This window comes from Gossypium hirsutum, chromosome D02 (genome assembly GCF_007990345.1).
Source record: "Gossypium hirsutum isolate 1008001.06 chromosome D02, Gossypium_hirsutum_v2.1, whole genome shotgun sequence".
Lineage (NCBI taxonomy): Eukaryota > Viridiplantae > Streptophyta > Magnoliopsida > Malvales > Malvaceae > Gossypium > Gossypium hirsutum.
Window position 1 is genome coordinate 68,062,512 of NC_053438.1, and position 18,505 is coordinate 68,081,016.

Genomic DNA, 18,505 nt, shown 5'->3' on the forward strand with positions numbered 1-18,505 from the left:
GTGTTTGGTTTAGAAAATAGAGTCGAAAACGTCCAAATGGAGTGTTTGGGATTACTTAAATCATGAGTATTTTGGGTTGGATAATCGGGTCGAATTTTGGGTCGAATTTCAAGTTAGATTAGTATATATTTTATTATGATTGTACTTAAATTTGTCCCCTACTTCGTTGATACCTAGCATCAACCAAAGTCAAGATGAAGAGAGAAATGATAAATGAAGGATTTGAAATTATCTAAATCATAAATATTTTGGATCCAACAACCAAATTAAATTTCGGATAGAATTATTATATGTTTTATTATGATTGTATAACAAGATGCAAATTCTCTTCATGGCGTTTGTGATTTGTGATTGTCGAAACCACTTTTTTGAAAAACAAAAAAGTTTGTTGTCGACAAAAAAAATGAAAATTGGGGGTCGCCACCGATCTTTTAAGGAGATGTGATCGGATCACCTTAAAAATGGTTTTAGGTCTACGAATTTTGAGAAAATAGGTTCGGGAGTCGATTACGCACGAGGAAGGGTTAGCACCCTCGTAACACCCAAAATTGGTACCGAATTGATTGTTTAATGTCTTAATGTTGAAATTTTGAAAAGATTTTAAAATACGATCATTTAAAAAGAAAATTCGAATAGAATGAATTGGATGATAAGACTCACTTATTTCGATGAGATAAATTGCCACACTCAGTAAGTTAGAGTGCGACAGTTCCATCTTCGAAATTAGGTTTGTCCTTTTTAAAATTTTAAAAGTTAATGCATTTTGAGAAGGATATCTGATTATTTAGGTCAAATGAGAAAATCTAAACCCAGTAAGTTAGTGCTCGATTTCACAAAATTCCTAAATATCCAATATTGCCTTTATTTTAAAAATTCCTTGATTCGAGGTAGAAAAATGTCAGATCCAGTAAGTTAGGGTCCAACATTTTGAAATCCCGAAGAGCTTTGTTTAGAAATTGTATGGTTTTAAAAATAAATACTTAGCTATTTGAATTCAATGAGAAAATCGAAGCCCGGTATGTTAAGGCACAATTTTCTCGAGAATCGCAAACACCAAGTAATTTGAAAATCCTCAAAATAAAATGATTTTTATGTTTTAATAAAATTCAACTCTTACGAGTGGAACATGATTGAATAACGATACATATAATGTAAAAGATAAATAACAATTTAAACTTAAACTAAAAGTAATTTAACAAATAATAGGCAAATACAAACATTGACTTTAATCATATTATACAAACATCCACATTAAAAATTAAGCAACCCAAATATACACTAACAAGTGGCAAACAAATAGTAGGTAAATGCCAATAACCATAATAATTTTAATTATACTATACAAACATTGATGTCAATGCTCAAAAACTAAATAAATTTATCATAAATTCAAAAGATACATTAAGATAATTAAAAAAAAACAATATATCCTATGTACGAAAGCTTCCAAATAAATTACATATATGATCTTCAAAATAGACACAAAATATAATAAAACATTAGATAATTGGTATTTGAAATAAATTGAACATAAATTTAAAATAGACAATATACATTTATTAGTTTGATATATAAATAATGCATATAATAATATAATAATAATGATAAATATATATATACTAGTAAAAAAATAGAATAGGGAAATTGCATTTTTTTAAAACATAATTATATATAAATAAAACCGATTTAAAAGACATATATAAATAAAAATTTAAAGCTAATAATCATAATAAAATCAAAATATTAATATATACTTAAGAAAAGAATAATTTCGTGAGTTATATCTATTTATAAATAATAGTATTATAAAAAAACAAAAAAAAGTATAGTAGGCTAAAAACATTAGTGTATGATGAATTTAAATAATGCTAATAATGATTTAAAATAATAATATGTCATATCTTAAAAACACACTAATAATAAAATTAAAAAATAATATCAAATTTAAACATTGAAATAATATAAGTTTTTAGAAATAAATATGTCAAAACTAAGAATTAAATAGAATTAGAATTAAATTAAAAAAACTAAATTTCTAGTAAAATAAAAAAACGAGCTAGATTGATAATTGATTCAAAACTGAGGGACCAACACAGCAATTAAACGCAAAGGTTCGAGCATTCAAGTCCAAACAATGGAAACGACGTCGTTCAACAGAGGGCTTAAATGCACAGTATAAATTAAAAAAAACAGAAGAAAATTGAATCGAAACGGCACCGAATACAGAGGGGCCTATTGCGCAAATAGACCAATAAGTCAGAATGCACGGATCCTCCCCAAGTCGGGTCACCGCTCAAATCGGGTCACCAAAACGTCGTCGTTTCGGAGCCATCTCATTGACTCCAAACGGTCGCATTTCATTTCCGTACTTAAAGGCCAAAACCCTAAATCTAATTTTTAAAAAAACCTAAAAAGCTCTAAGGGTCCTGCGCCGCTTCGGCGAATCGCCCCTCTCCAGGAACCTCCGATTCCCACTTCCACTCTGATAACTGCGGAGAGAGCAGGAATCTTGTTTCCAGGTACGCTCCTCTTCTCTCTGATTTCCCCCCTTTTTCTTTTCTTATTTTGTATATGCTTCTATGTATATGGCTAATGGCAAAGCAGCAAAAAAAAGCAATCGGAAAAGAAAATGGAACCGAATCCACAAAAAAGGAAAAAGGGAAACTTTTTCTTTTGTATTGATTTTTGTTGATACAGTATGCATTGTGTGTGTGTTCTCCCCCCCCTTTTACAAAAGTTTCGACCTTTTTTTATAGGCCGAGAAAAATGAAAAATGAAAAAAAATACAAAATCCCCCTTTTTTTTCATTGTCTCTGTTGCTGTTTTTTGTGCGTGGTTGTTTGCTTGTGCTCTTTGTATGTTGCAGGTGTACGGCCGTACGGAGACGCGGGCGCGCGCGAACGGAGGCTCGCATGAGTGCAGAGGCTTGGCACATGCAGGTGAGAGGAGCTGCTGCGATGCTGAGGCTACGTGGGAAGGCTAGAGGCGCGCTTGTAGGGAAACAGCGCTAGGGGCTTCTAGGGTTCCTTGCCTCTGATTTTTGTTTTGGGCTGCATGGTAATTGGGCTAAGGTTTAATGGGTAATTCGGGTTAGGGTATTTTATTTCTATTTGTCATTAGGTTTCAGGTAAATTTTAGACCAAATTTTGTAGTCTGGACTATACTAATTGGATCTTTATTTATGTGATATTTTTTTATATCTGGACTTTAATAATTGGGTTTGGGCCAAGTAAAAATGGGCTCTTACAGTAATGATAAATCTTGCGCTATACTTTATATATAAAATTCCAGGTGAAAATTAAAAGCAAATTTTTGCTCAGATTTAGCTAATATGCAAAACACCGAAGAAATTAGCTTCCCACGGAAACTTGGAAAAGTGTCGATTTAATTCAATTTAAAATTTGCAATCATGAACCATCCCACTTCTTTTTATCTCAATCAACCTCTGTCAGAACAATAAAAGATGCAGAGATGACGTGTGCTTATTTATTATACAACCTTAATATCACAAGTTAGTGTAAAAGTATTGTACATTTTATATAATAAGGGTTAAATTGTATTTTATTTTTTATTAAAATAATAGATAAATTAATTTAAGTATATTAAATAAAAATAAATTAATCTTTTTTGTTAAGTTTTATCTCTTTATATTATTAAAAATTGATGTAGTTGATAAAATAATCAGATAAGGGACATATGATGTGCTAAGTGTATTTTATATTGATATATAAATTAATTTTTAATAGAATAATTGGATGAATCTTAATAAAAAAACTAGTTTACTATTTAATCTAACCTATAAAATTTAATTTATTCATTTTTAATAAAGACCAAAATATAATCTGGATATTAATATAAAAACTCCATTACACTTTTACCATATTAACTTGCCATGAACACAAAATTTTAGAAAGCTATAAACAAATCTATACATATAAGTGCTTTCTCTTTTCTGCTTTTGTTTCTTCACAGTGATGGAGGGAAATCACTCCAAAAACAAGTTCTTTCTAGTGCTTGCTTTGTTGAACATGGCTGCCACATTGGTAAAAGGTCAAGGCACCCGTGTTGGGTTCTATTCAACCTCATGTCCTTTAGTTGAATCCATTGTTAGTTCCACGGTTCAGTCCCATTTACAGTCTGATCCTTCACTTGGTCCAGCCATACTAAGGATGCACTTCCATGACTGGTTCGTCCATGGCTGGCGATGCTTCGATCCTCATCAATGGCCCCGACACAGAGAAAACTGCTCCCCCGAACCTTGGAGTGAGAGGATATGAAGTTATTGATGATGCCAAAGCACAAGTTGAAGCCACTTGTCCAGGAGTTGTCTCGTGCGCTGATATCCTCGCCCTTGCTGCCCGTGATGCTGTTTTTCTGGTAACCAATTAACCCATCATTCAATAAGCCTCTAAATATTTTTGCAGACACACATATATATATATTCATGCAGGCAAAAGGACAGAAGTGGGATGTGCCCACGGGACGAAGAGATGGAAAGGTTTCCCTGGCTTCTGATGCTGACAATTTGCCTGCCTTCACGGATTCCATCGAAGAACTCAAGCGAAAGTTCTCTGCATTTGGTCTAAACGCTCGTGATCTTGTCACCCTTGTTGATAAGTGGTAACCATTATTTCGATTTCCGTATATACCAGGGACCAGGGGCTGCGCTAAGGGTCCGCACTCCGCAGGGACTTTACCCTTCAAATGGTAAATTTTCTTTATAGTCCCTTCAAATTTAAAATCATGTTAATGCAATAATAAAATTACACTTTAGCCCTCTCCAGATGGTAAATATTCAGTTTAATCCCATTAAAAATTCTTTAATACAATAATAAAATTATAATTTAATTCCCTTAAATATATATAATTTAATTTTCACCCTCCTAAAATAAATTTCTTGGCTCCGTCCTAGGTATATACGCATATATGCATATATATATTAATTAAGGTGCAGCTAATATATAAAAGGTAAAAACACTTCTCTAGTTCTTCTCAATTTTGATATTGAACAAATTAAAAAAATGAAACAATTTAATCTTTGTCAAATTTGAAAGTTAGCAACTAAGGACAAATAATTATGGCATTAATGTTTTCCATTAATTGTACATAAGTGTGATTTATAATAACAAATTTAGCCCTTGATGTTTATACATTTTGGGTAAATGTTGACGGAATATATAAATATTGCGGGATAAATTTGTTAAATCAAGATCAAATGAATAGAATGTGTAAACTTTAATGGCTAAATTTGTTATTATACCAATAAAACATATGTACAATTGACGAAAAACATTAACAAAGTGATTAATTGTCCTTAGTTACTTTCAAAATTAACATGGATTAAATTGCTCTGATTTTTTTAAAGGAATCAATTTGCTCAATATCAAATTGTGAAGAACCAAAGAAGTCTTTGTACCTATTTGAAATGCGCACACCATTGGAACCACGGCTTGCGAATTTTTCAGCTATAGATTATTCAACTTCAGTGCAACCAGCAACGGCGCAGACCCATCGATCAACCCTGACTTTGTCTCTCAACTCCGAACACTTTGTCCGTCGAATGGGGACGGCACGAGACGAGTTGCTTTAGACACGGATAGTGTGGATTCATTCGATGCATCTTTCTTTCATAATTTGAGGAAAGGCCGAGGCATACTAGCGTCTGATCAAATGTTATGGACGGATGGTTGTACGAGATCCATAGTTGAAAGCTACTTGGGTGTTAGAGGCTTGCCATCATTGAAATTCAACGTGCAATTTGGTAAGTCAATGGTGAAGATGAGCAACATTGAAGTGAAAAAAGGGACCAATGGTGAAATACGCAAAATTTGTTCTGCAATAAATGAAGTATAACCTTTCTCACTGGAGTTGAGAATACAACTGTATCATTTCTTATATTATGATCTTTTAGCCTAAGCTGTCTATAATGCTTGCATGCAAAGGGAAACAATAAAATTGACAAACTCGAATTTCCTTGCTTTATTTTACATGTTATATTTTACATAAGGAATATGATTAATTCTAAGGTTTCATCTCTTTATCTAAATTAGATTAATATTAAATACGAATAAAGAAAAATAAAATAAATATTTTATTACCAAAAAACAAATTATTTAAGATAATTACCTTGTAATATTGTAATGATATATATGCCTTACTCCCGAACAGATTTCCTCTACTTTCTTATTATGATTAGGGGTGATTAAAATTCGATTTGATTTGAAAAAAATCGAATTTCAAGTTAATCAAATCGAGTTATTCTAGTTAACTCGAATAAGTAATTTGAATTTCGGGTTCGAGTCGAATTGAATTTTGAAAATATCTCTTTGGTGTAAATATCTATAAATTTTTAATACTTTGAATAACATATTGGTGTAAATATCTCTTTGGTCACTGTAAATTTTGAAAATGAGAAAATTGGCCTCTCTCAACAAAAATCACAAAAAAATTCAAAATATTTATAAAAATTCCAAAATTTATATTTTTAAAAAAATCTAAATAATATAAGAGAAAGTTAAAATTTTAAAAATTTTCTAAATTAATAATTTTTTAGGTCCTCGAATTAACTTATTTTAAAAAAAATTTAAACTTCTTTATATATTCTTTAGAATTTTTAAAAATATATATATAATTTGAAAATTTTATAAATATTTTGAATTTTAAAAATTATTTTATAATTTTTGTAGAGAGAGACCAATTTGCTCATTTTTAAAATTGACAAGGACCAAATGGGTATTTATACTATTCTGTTATTCAAATTATTCGAGTTATTTGAATTGAAAAATTCAACTCGACTTAAACTCGAAACTCGAATTACTTATTCAAGTTGACTCGAAAAAAATTAAATAATTCGATTCAATTAACCCGAAATTTAAATTTTTTATTTGAATAGAGTTTTACTCACCCTTAAAAATTGTGTTGATTGTTTTGATTCAATAAAACATTTTTTATTTATCTATTTGAGAAAAAACGGTGTAAAATAAATAAAAGTTCTATTAAATAAACAAAATATATTTCAAAAAAAAATAAAATTAAGTTAAAGGTGGAGTAATGAAATTTAAGGAGCACATATAGTAGGAAAAAGGGGTAGAGGAAATCTATTCGCCGTATCCCCTACACCTTATTTTGTTGGAATCCCGTTAAGTGTCCATCTTATAAAAATTCATTAATTTATTAATGGTAAAGATAATTATATCTCATTTGCCACTTGTAAGCATGACACGCATCAGTAAATGTGTTGATAGTAGAGGTGTTCATGGGCCGGGCCGGGGCTCGCCCAAAATATGGGAGGGTTCGGCTAAAAATATAGGCCCGAAATATGAGTTTGGAAAAAAAATGAGGCCCGTTTAGAAAATGGGCCGGGCCTCGTGCACTAGGGGTGTGCAAAATTCGGGTAAAACCGAAAAAATTCGGTTAACCGACCGAATTCGGTTAATCGATAGGTTAACCGAATTCTTTCGGTTGAGGGTCGGTTAATTATTTTTTGATTTTTCGATTAACGGTTAATTCGATTCGAAACTTGTCAGTTAATTCGGTTCGAAACTTGTCAGTTAACCTCTAATTGATAGCGACACATAATTGATAGATGCTATAAAAATACCTTAGCAGGAATATGTATATATGAGTTCCCACACATCAGAAAAAACTCTAATAACTCTTTAAACTATTAGACTCTCAGCACTACCCGGTGTGAACCTCGTACCACTCGGCAAGCTTCATCTTCTTCCTTCAATTTACCTCTTCACTTCCTCCTTCATTCACACCCTTTCTCATTGACTCACCTCCATCCACAGCCAACATCAACAAGCAAGATTGGTTTTCCTGTTAGGAAGCTGGGGTTTCTCTTTGTATTTTGTCCGTCACCATTGTTGAAGCCAAGTGTAACCTTCATATTTGTTTTCTTACAATGATATTAGCAATGTTTATAGGCTTTTTCATAATGCTTTCAGCCTTGTTTTTTTTTTAAAAAAAACAGTGATCTTTTTTAATATAATAATACATCATTATAGAAGTGATTAGAACTGTTTATGAGTTTTATATATCTTATTTAAGTCCCGACCAAACCAATACAACAATCTATTTAACCATTATAAAATATATTTTTATAATTTTATATATTAATATTTTATATTTTTATTATGCTTTTGATTCAATAATAAAATGATTTCTTTTACTTTTCCCAAAAAAGAACGGATAGTCCGATCTTTGGATATCTACAAGGGAGGATGTTTTTTTAAATATATCTGGTAATGAGCTGGAAGAACAAGGACATATATAGCATTGTACTTAGCTTGAGAAAGGCTTGTAAGAAATTATAAATAGAATATCCGCAAGAAAATGTGCTTAATTGTCTTGGAAAATCCCAAAGCTGGTGTTGGAAATAAGGCAATTGGACCCCATTTGGGAGCAGAAGGATGTTGCACTCAATTTAAGTAATATGTCTAATTAAGAATTTGAAAATTCAATAAAAAATTTTGAGGTTGAGAGATTAATTTAAAATTTGGGTTATAATTTAAAAACTTCTAGTGCAATTAACTCTATATATAATCATATGAGATAACGTCGTCTCCTTGTAGGGTTCTCAGCAATAAATTCCAAAAAGGAGACAAGTTGAGACATTGTCCTCGTTTTTGCCTTCTTCAACAAAGATTACCGATAGCTGTAATGGAATTTTCCCTAGAATATTTTGATGTTTATGATGCAACCGCATACATTAATTTTTCCACCTCAACAGAGGAGAAGCAAACTCAATTTTGACTCAGTTACTGAGTCATGGAGTCGCCGCAGTTTCCCAAATATCTTCTTTTCGTCATCCTTTTTTCACTCTACAATACTTCCATCGCTCAATATGAAGAGGAAAGGGATACTCTATATGCTCTCAAGCACACTTTCAATGATCCATTCTTAAATGATAACTGGAATGGCCTTCAATGCTATGAAAACACCTCTTTTTGGTATGGTATTCAGTGCACAAATGGCCGTGTCACTGCAATATTATTGGAAAGTAAGGGATTATCGGGCAAAATAAATGCCGATGCATTTGTTTTGCTTTCTGAATTGGTTACCCTTAGCTTCAAGAACAATTCTTTGTCAGGGAACATAATGGATTTCTCATCCAATCCCAAGTTGAAGGATATCGACCTGTCGAAAAACATGTTTGATGGGCCAATTTCACGTTCACTTCTTAGTCTTAACTTGTTGGAATCGTTGCAGCTTCAAGATAATCATTTAACAGGTCCAATCCTAGGATTCGACCAAACCAGTTTAACATCATTCAATGTCTCCAACAACAGTATAACCGGTCCGATTCCGGGAACTGACACACTGAGATCGTTCAGCTCTGCTTCGTACTCCAGCAACGGCCCCTATATGTGTGATGATTCATCGAATTCCAGTAGCGGTTGTTATTTTAGTGAAAACGAAACAGCGGGAGGAGGAGACTCCAAAAAGGAACCTGTTTCCACTATATTTATAGTTTTCGATGTGCTTGGCTTACTCGCTGGGATTTTGCTTCTATTTCTTTACTGTAAAAAGTCCAGGCAGCTAAAGAAGCTGATTCAAAAATACCAGCTTGAAGAAAAAGATGAAGATGATTTAGAGATGGAAAGGATGAGTAATTTTCATTACAATGAAAGCAAAGATGAAAGCGTTATTATTTCTGCAGAAGTGAATAATATATCTGTTACAAATGAAGAGAAGGGGAAACTTATATTCATGGGGGACGAAGACCAAGCAGGTTTTGATTTGAACGACCTGTTGAGAGCTTCTGCTGAAGGATTGGGTAAAGGGCATAGTTATAAAGCCACATTGGATGGCAGACCGTCTGTTGTGGTGAAACGCTTGAGGGATTTAAAACCATTGAGCTACGATGAGTTCACGGAGGTGGTACGGATAATTACAAACCAAAAGCATCCCAATTTGCTTCCTTTGCTCGCTTACTTTTATTCCAATGATGAGAAGCTGTTCCTTTACAGATATGCCATGAATGGAAACCTCTTCAACCGCCTTCATGGTGAGATAATTAAATACTGTTGTAAGTTGCAACTTATTTTTGTTGTTTTTTATAGTTTTTTTATGAAAAATTGCAGGAGGGAGAGGAACAAGAGACCGGATTCCATTGAGATGGAACTCGAGATTAGCCATTGCTCGAGGGGTGGCTCGAGCAATGGAATATCTTCACCTCAATCCCAACTCCAAATGTATTGTTCCTCACGGGAACCTGAAACCGTCCAACATTCTCCTCGACGGAAACGACGACGTTCTCATCTCCGATTACGGTCTGGCTTCACTCGTAGCCGTTCCCATCGTAGCACAACGACTGGTGGCATTCAAGTCACCGGAATACCAGCACTCGAAACACATTTCAATGAAATCCGACGTGTGGAGTTACGGTTGCTTTCTTCTGGAACTACTAACAGGAAGACTATCAGCTCACTCAGCACCACCAGGGATCAATGGGGTGGATCTTTGCAGTTGGGTTCATCGAGCTGCTAGAGAAGAATGGACAGCTGAAATATTCGATATTGAGATATCGGTGCAACGAAGTGCGGCTCTCGGAATGCTGAAGCTGCTGCAGATTGCGATACGTTGTTGCGATAAGATACCGGAGAAACGGCCGGAAATGACGGAAATTGTGAGGGAAATAGATAGTATCAAAGCCGTTGATTCAGACGATTCGGATGAATTATCTGCGGATCAATCGTTAACAGATGAATCTTTCTCGGCTAATGCTTGACAGTACTTGTGGTTGGCGATGGGAGAAGCTGGTAAGATTTTGAAACTGTGGGGCTTCAAAGTTTGCAAGAATCTGTCGTTATGAATCAGAGAATCCAATCATGGAATCGGAAAATCGAGCTTTCAAAGTCTCCTTTTTGGCAATTTTCTATGTTTGCATGTTGATTCTTTTCGGATTTTCTTTTGCGGTAATAAAATTATTAGAGTTGTTGTATCCTGTAATATTTAGGTTAAATTCTATTATTGGTACTGTACTTTGCAAGATATATGGATTTTATTCCTCTACTTTAATTTCGTCAATTTTAATTCTGGTACTTTTAAATTTTTAAAATTTTAGTCATCACCAAACTATAACTTAAATTCATTAAGTCAAATTCTATTATTTCCAAAATATTATGTGTCAAACTTTTTATTGTATATGTGCCAAACTCCATATTAGCTTGCTATTTTCGCATATTTTGCTCACTAAAAATTTTGGGGATCGACCTAATTAAGCAACAAGTAAAAAATAGCGAAATAAATTGAAAAATTGAACACACAAATTTAACGTGAAAAAACTCCTCCAAAGAGGATAAAAAATCACAAGCAAAGATAATTTTACTATAATGGCCAAAGAACGAAAAATACAAAAGATGGAGATAAAAACTAAACCCCGAAAACAAAGAATCCTCAAAACGTAAACACAAAATTCTCTAAATGTGTTGTGAGTTCTAATCTCTAATGAATGTATTTTCTAAGGATATAAAAGAGCCTATTTATAAGTTAAATTCATAGGTCAAATAATAATAAAATATCTACACTAATCAAAGTTTGATTAAAACAAATAAACATAGTTTAACTAGAAGATTATTTCTCAAATATGACTGAAATAAGAGTCATATTTAACAAATCTCCACCTTGACTCATATTTTCACAACGCCATCTTTGCCAAAGCCCGCCACGGGCCTATCTTGAACTATGCAGGGAATTAACTGAGTCGAATATGTGCTTAGAAACTGGAAGGCTTCTAGCCTTCGACTTGTACGCTACCAAATCAAAACTAACCCGGGTTTAATTTTCACGAATACAGTGCCCTAACTTTTCAAAACCTGCATCCAAAAGAGAACCTCTCTTTAACGAAACAGTCATACATTTTTCCCTCCTATGACCAAGTTCCGCTCCAAACGAGTTGACTTCGACTCCGTAACAGACAAGGGACGTCCGATTTCACTAGTCACTGTAGAACCTTCCAAAATATAAAGACTACTAGTTCTTTTACCTTTTAACAAAACGAGATCTCCACGAGAAACTTTAATGCCGCTCGACTCGATGTTGATTTTGCATCCTTTTAAGTCTAAAATATTCAATGAGATGAGATACTTTTGTAAATCAGGTACATACCAGACATCTGAGAGTGTCCTAATTGTCCCATCGTGTATCCTAATTTTAACAGTACCAATATCAATTACCTTACTAGATGAATCGTTTCTCAGGCGCCCAACTCCACCTTCAACTGAACTATATGTAGAGAATCATTATCTATTGGGACACATGTGGAAAGAACATCCCGAATCTAGGATCCACTCGGACGTCAGCTTGAAGTTATCGCTTGTTGACACTAACAAGAAATCATCACCGCTTTCATCGGCTAAAGTAGCACTAGCTACATCTTCCTCGTGACTCTCAGCAACTCTTTTATTTCACAGTTTATAATAATCTGCTTTGACGTGACCTAACTTTTTTACAATAGTGGCACATTTTGTCTCGTTTCTTTGATGCTACCAAAACGGAAGTTTGCCTATCTACCTTCCTATCCAAACCAAACTTATTGTTAAGTTTATTTCTACTCAACAAATGACCCTTCACATCTTTGAACGAGAGTTTATCTCTACCGTAAATTAGGGTCTCCCTGAATGACTTGTATGAAGGGGATAAATAGCAAAATAATAGCATAGCCTGATCTTCATCGTCAATCTGAACCTCAACGTTCTTTAAATTATTTAAAAGAGTAATGAATTGACTAATGTCATCTCTAAAAAGCTCACCTTCGTTCATACGAAACTTAAATAGACGTTGTTTCAACATTAAACGGTTAGCTAGGGACTTAGTCGCATAAAGAGTTTCTAACCTTTTCCATAAGGTGGATGAGGTCTTCTCCATCAATACCTCCTACAATACCGTATTCGCGAAGCACAACTAGATTGCAAACAAGGCATTTTCATCAAGCTGTTCTCATTCTGTTTGATTTAGATTCTCAGGCTTTTTCCCAGCAACAACCTTTTTCTAGCCGGTTTGAACTAGAATTGCCATCATCCGAACTTACCACAAATTGAAATTTGTCTCGCTATCAAACTTCTCAATTTCAAACCTTATTTTTGCCATCTCTAAACGGGTTTATCTATGAAAATTGAACTAACTCTGATACGACTTGTTGGGGATTGACCCGATTAAGCAACAAGTAAAAAAATAGCGAAATAAATTGAGAAATTGAACACGCAAATTTAACGTGGAAAAACCCCTCCAAAGAGAATAAAAAAACCACGGGTAAAGATAATTTTACTATAATGGAAAAAGAACGAAGAGTACAAAAGATGGAGATAAAAACTAAACCTCAAAAACAAAGAACCCTTAAAACGTAAACACAAAATTCTCTAAATATGTTATGAGTTCTAATCTCTAATGGGTGTATTTTCTAAGGATGTAAAATAGTCTATTTATAAGCTAAATTCTTAGGTCAAATAATAATAAAATAATCTAGACTAATCAGAATTTGATTGAAACAAATAAACAGAGTTTAACTAGAAGATTATTTCTCAAATTTGACTGAAATAGGAGTCATACTTAACCAAAAAAAATCTAGTTACTAGATTAATGGTTGCCATTTGCATCGAGACTAAAATTTCAAATTTTGAAAACTATAGGAATTTGGAATGATCCAATAGAATATGCACAAAATTTGCAATTATGCGCACAGTACATGACTAGTAAGAACTTAACCAAACGGATTTAACTGCTACTATTTTGGTCAAGACTAAAATTTTAATTTTGAAAAATAAAATGTAGAAACAAAGGGTTACTTGTTTTGCAAACAAAAATTGTGGCTAAATAGTGCTTGAAACTATGGTCATAGTTTCTACCACGAAATTAAAAGTGCGAAAATGTAAACATGAACACCAAGATAATTTATGCAGTTTGACCTTAGTCTACATCTGCGAAGCCTTGCCCAGAGCAATAATCCACTAGCTTTCTTATAGTACAACCAATAATTTAAGTCCTAACGTAGGTTTAACTTTCACCAATTTAGCGATCTCACCATTGTACAAAGACTAGATCACTCTCCCACTAAGCTTTTGATAAAGAATGAGACAAATAAATGCGGAAGCGGATCGTAAAGTTTGTTAAAGTCGCGAATTTAACTTAAGGCTCTAGACGTTTGGAAAGAAACTTGGATATTTGACACAACCCGAAACACAACCAAATCTAAGTTAGATGAAACAATTAAAATAAATAAATAAGATAATTAAAATATAATAATAAATCTACAATTAGAACAATATAAGGAAGAAAATAAATAAGATAGATGGAAAGGTAAAACGTGGTATGTAAAAGTTTTAAGAAACCTTGGAAACACAAAAAATTCACAACCCCCTTTAAGCGGCTGTAATTTCCCCTCCAAGAAAGAAAACTTGGCAAGAAAAAATTTGAAAACGATCCCTACAATTTAAAAAAATTGTTAAAACTCTTCTAAAAGAAACTCAAGAGAAATTCTCAAAAGAATTTATAAACTCAAAAGAGAAGTTGAATAATAATGAATTGAATGAATTGTGTACAATGCAAAGGCTCATATATAGGTTAGCTAAATAAATCTAAATAAAACTCTTAAGTATACTAGAACTCTAATTTAATCTGAACAAGAAGTAGTTTTAAACTAAATTTTCTTGTTAACATAAAACTCTTAAATAACTTAAAATATTAAAATAATAAGAGCTGGTAAATACAATATTAGGCTCATATATAATAAAAATTAAGCTTAAAACTCGAACCCAATATGAAACGTCTAGGCTTGTGGGATCAATTCGGATATAAGTAAAAAAAATTATCTTTTATTTTATCACAAATTTATTGGTTGTAAGAAATTCAACATGAATATCTACCATCAAATGTATCATATTAAAAATTCTTTCACTTGGGTATTTGTTCGAGTGAACAAATAATTTTCATATAATTTTGTCAATTTAAATTTTGTGTAATTAAAACTAAGGTCTTTTATGATTATGTAATAAAGAGTGCAGCTTATTTGGGCAAAAGAAAACTACGAGAACTTATTCAAATAAGCTATTATAGTTTAGGGGTTATTTTTAGACATAAATTTTAAAACTATATATGAACTTTAGTTTAATGTGTAATTTTTTACATAAATTTTGATTCTGTTCAATTTTATATAGAAAATTTTGATTTGATCCGATTCTTACAAATTATTAACACTATTATTGATATAACATCATTTTATATTTGTATTGTATATATAAATAATTATATTTATCCAATATAATAATAATTTGATATATTTATTTCTTTAAATGCATGTACTTAAATCAAAATAAAAGTTTCATGTATATATTTGAATCACAATCAAAGTTTAATGCGTACAATTGTATCAAATCAAAGAATATGTATCAAAGTTTATGTATAATTTTTAATATCTAAGTATATTAAATTCTCAAAACAAATGAATTTGGAATTAAAATAAAATGAATATAACAGATTATGGAAATACAAGATTAATAAATTATATGAAAACAATGTGGAATAAATTAAAACACAACATAACATAAAAACGGTTCAAATACATAAACGTATTAAATTTTACATATAACAACTATTAACATGAAAAACGCACAATCACAATATGAATATATATATTAATTTAATCATTCTAAAAAATTATACAAAATATGCTTATAAATTTAGACAATATAAAAAAAGTACAAAATATTCTCCAAAAGGAGTAGCTATACAAAAGTTTATGCAAAACACCATATGACACAAAAATAACATGAAGATGACATGCATTAAAAAAATTAAAATTTATATAAAATAAATTATTAACATGTAAAATATATTTATAATATTCTAGGTCATAAAATTAATCTGAATATAAATATGGTATGAAAAATAACATAAAGATAACATAAATACAACATAGCAAAATCTACATTATTACAATATCTCATTTTTTCGTATCATGCATCTTTTAGTTTTTTTTTTCATAATCATAGTTATCTTCAATATATATTATATTTGATAAAAATTTTGGCATATTAAAATTTTTCATAAATTTGAAAAAAATTACTAAACATTTAAATTATTTTATTGTTTTTTTTGTTTTTTTATCAATTTTATTATAAGTTCTGATTATATATGTTTTTTTTACACGATACCTAAAACTACTCATAGCTCCTAGAACTACACATAGGAAGATAATGTGTTTCAACGCACTCAAACTTACGTCCTCCTACATTAACAACAATATCCATACCAATCGAACTAAGACTATAACCACTAATCCTATCTGAGAATAGTGCATTGAACAAAAAAAAATCCTAGCTGAGAATAGTGAGATGTGGATAATGTTGGGGCTTAAACAATACAACGGTAGGCCCAAATCCAAAACCATGGGGTGGTTCCGTTCTCCGTTCTGAGAGCTTTGTTTAAAATTCTCATGTAAGAATTTCATTTTGTGGGATAATAATGGCAGCTGTTTGTTTCAATTCGAGAAATTACCCTGCAATTTCCTCCTTCTATCAATGACTTGTGGGAAAATATTTGATTATTTTGAAAAGTAATTAATTTGGGAAATTATTTTGAAGAGTTTGAATATATCAAGATTTTACTGATTAGCCTATATAAAGAAGATGACATCTTCCTTGAAGACATTTGGAACATATTAAGAGTTTATTTTTGTGGGATAATTGTTTTATCCTTAGGTAGAGTTGATTGAGTGGAGAATGAGTTCATAGAAATTATGCAATTTTAAAAGCTGTAATTATTGAATTAAAGATTGTATCGTGGTTGTTTGCATGGTAAATTTATTTTCTAAATATGATTCGCGAAGGTAAGTTATTAAACTAAACTATGTAAACAATATGGTGCCTTCTTTTTTTGTTTTATACTGTTTATTATTTTTGAAGATTCTATTCAACTGTTATAACATATTGTTAAAATATCAATTGTAATTTCATATAAGTACAATTGCAACTAGACTTGTGCAATTTTAAAAATGAACTTCCTTCTTGATTTTTACCATTTTTCCTTCAACCATAAATCTTGATTATGTTTATGTTGATATAAAATTTGGAGATAGAAGTTTAATATAATTCATACAAGTACAAAGAGTTATTTTAGATATTTCAATGATCCATGAAAGTAATATAAGGTTCTCTGTTATAGTTTTATGGTGAATTTCTTACATTTGTATTTGGATGTGATTAGAGCTTGTTGTGCAATATCAAGAAGATCTTCCTATATGTTATAAGATAGCTTCTTTGCCATGAGTGGGGCGAGCTTCTCCTTTTATTCCATGATCAAGGGTGATCAGCTTGGCGAGAGGGTTACATATAAGAGTTTATGAAGAAAACCTTTATCACGAATGTAACATCAAAACATTCTTTCAATTAAAAGTCGAAAAGAAATTTGAAATATCCAAGTATTTAAGGACAATGGTGACAAATATTCTTTCTTTATGTTTTCTCGAAAGAAAATATACGTGCATTTGTTGTATGGGGGAACAAATTACACCTTCTCCATTTGTGTGTTGTTGGTGAAAGTTTGTAATAATGTATTGTGAAGCTAAAGTTTCTTAAAGAAAAATGACGGAATGTGGAGATAAAATGAATTTATGATAAATAATGAAGGTTTTAAGGCAAGTATCATTAATGTTACTTTTTTTAAGATTTTATTCGCCTCTATTTATATTTTGGTGTGCAAATGAGTTACTGGCAAATAAATCTCAGGGATACAATGAAACCCAATGATTGTCTATGTTTTACACTAACAAGAATAGTCCACTGAGTATTGAGCGGAGCATAGAAAGAATATCAATTTCTATAAAAAAAACTTCTATAGTAATTCCTCAAAGAACAATCTAAGAATATTAGAAGATGGAGAAGAATAGAAAGAAACTTTTGATATGTTTCTAGTGTACCAAATAAATGAATTTTGAGGGGTATTCATGTCCCTTCACGGAGAGCTAACTATCATAATTGATAGGCATATCTTTTAGCAATAAACATAATTACTCAATAGATATTTATAAGAGACATAGCTTATCACTATGAATAGTGAAAACTCTTTGTTCATGACTAAGTAATATAACTTTTGATATTAAAGAGATATAATTAGGTTACTTGCAATCTTCATTTACAACTGTTAAAGCATTATATATATATATTGAAAATGTTAAAAAAAGAAAACCAATAAAATTGATGGAATAGACTTTGGTCGTTGTTTATTGAAGCGTATGCAATGACGTGGTGAGCAAAAAAAGGTACTGTTTGGGAGACAATGGTTATTAATAATCTTTTACCAATTTATGAGTGACCACTGCCTTGTGCTATTTACATGGAGCCACTGTTTATATTTGACTAAAGAACCAACACATTATACATAATCTACAGTTGTTGGTTCTAACTTTTCTTTTTCTCTTTGCTTTGACCATAAATACCAAGAAATGGTTGAACTTATAATACACTTGGGGTTCTAGATTATGATTGTTTTTCTTTAACCTGTCTGG

The 18,505-nt window shown here is 31.6% G+C and overlaps 1 protein-coding gene, 1 long non-coding RNA gene and 1 pseudogene across 2 annotated transcripts; all 3 read left to right on the plus strand.

The window, feature by feature from the left end:
• Positions 1-2,322: 2,322 nt before the first annotated feature.
• Positions 2,323-3,197, plus strand: LOC107908966 (uncharacterized). The gene is made up of 2 exons (XR_001687136.2): positions 2,323-2,519; positions 2,867-3,197. It is a non-coding gene; the product is annotated as an uncharacterized lncRNA (long non-coding RNA).
• A 777-nt stretch (positions 3,198-3,974) lies between these two features.
• LOC107908192 (cationic peroxidase 2-like) lies at positions 3,975-5,985 on the plus strand (annotated as a pseudogene).
• Positions 5,986-8,763: 2,778 nt separating this feature from the next.
• LOC107907732 (probable inactive receptor kinase RLK902) lies at positions 8,764-10,991 on the plus strand. The gene is made up of 2 exons (XM_041089101.1): positions 8,764-10,012; positions 10,089-10,991. Exons 1-2 carry the CDS (start codon positions 8,773-8,775, stop codon positions 10,733-10,735), a joined length of 1,887 nt encoding a protein of 628 aa, XP_040945035.1. The 5' UTR covers positions 8,764-8,772; the 3' UTR covers positions 10,736-10,991.
• The last annotated feature ends 7,514 nt before the right edge of the window (positions 10,992-18,505 follow it).